The 655-nt window shown below is 58.3% G+C and overlaps 1 protein-coding gene across 1 annotated transcript in view; it reads left to right on the forward strand.

Annotated features, from left to right (window-relative positions):
- KIAA0100 (KIAA0100 ortholog) overlaps window positions 1–655 on the forward strand; it is a gene marked incomplete at its 5' end in the record, with an annotated part of 12,374 nt that overhangs the window by 5,248 nt on the left and 6,471 nt on the right. The window contains 1 exon segment of the mRNA XM_010012248.1: window positions 1–470. This exon segment is cut by the window's left edge and continues 562 nt beyond it. Within this exon segment, the coding sequence (XP_010010550.1) occupies window positions 1–470 (470 nt within the window).

Consider the following 655-nt stretch of genomic DNA (forward strand, 5'->3'; position numbering starts at 1 on the left):
CCCAGACCTCCTGCTCAAGGTCACGCACTTCTCCTGGGTCTTCCTGGATGATGTTTTTGAGGTCAAGCTACGAGACAACTATGAGTTGATGAAGGATGAGAGCAAGGAGAGCGCCAAGCGCCTGCAGCTACTGGATGCTAAGGTGGCGGCGCTGCGCAAGCAGCACGGGGAGCTGCTGCCCGCGCGCAAGATCGAGGAGCTCTACGCCTCGCTGGAGAAGAAAAACATTGAGATCTACATCCAGCGCTCGCGGCGCCTCTATGCCAACACGCCCATGAGGAGAGCTCTCCTCACCTGGACCTTGGCCCATCTGGAGCTGGTGGCCATGGCTGATGAGTCCTTCCATGGCACGGAGCATGTGTTGGAGCAGATGAGGGACGTTGATGGTGTGAGCCCGTTTCCCACCGAGGGTCTGGAGATGGTCACGCAGTGGTGCCGCATGATGAAGGGCAGGGTTGGCAGCTTCTTTGGTGAGTTGCCTTGTGTGAGGGTGTTCTTAGAGGACAGCACGGTGGGTGTGTGGCCTGGGCTCCCAGGACCTGACGCCATGTAACGTGTGACTAAGCAAGGGGAAATGATTTTTGGAAGTTCAGGGAAGTGGGAAGGGAGCAGAGATGTGACAGGACAGCGCCTCTGCCGCAGCTGAGAGTGGGGG

This window comes from Nestor notabilis, unplaced genomic scaffold, assembly GCF_000696875.1.
Source record: "Nestor notabilis isolate BGI_N333 unplaced genomic scaffold, ASM69687v1 scaffold22763, whole genome shotgun sequence".
Taxonomy (NCBI): Eukaryota; Metazoa; Chordata; class Aves; order Psittaciformes; family Psittacidae; genus Nestor; species Nestor notabilis.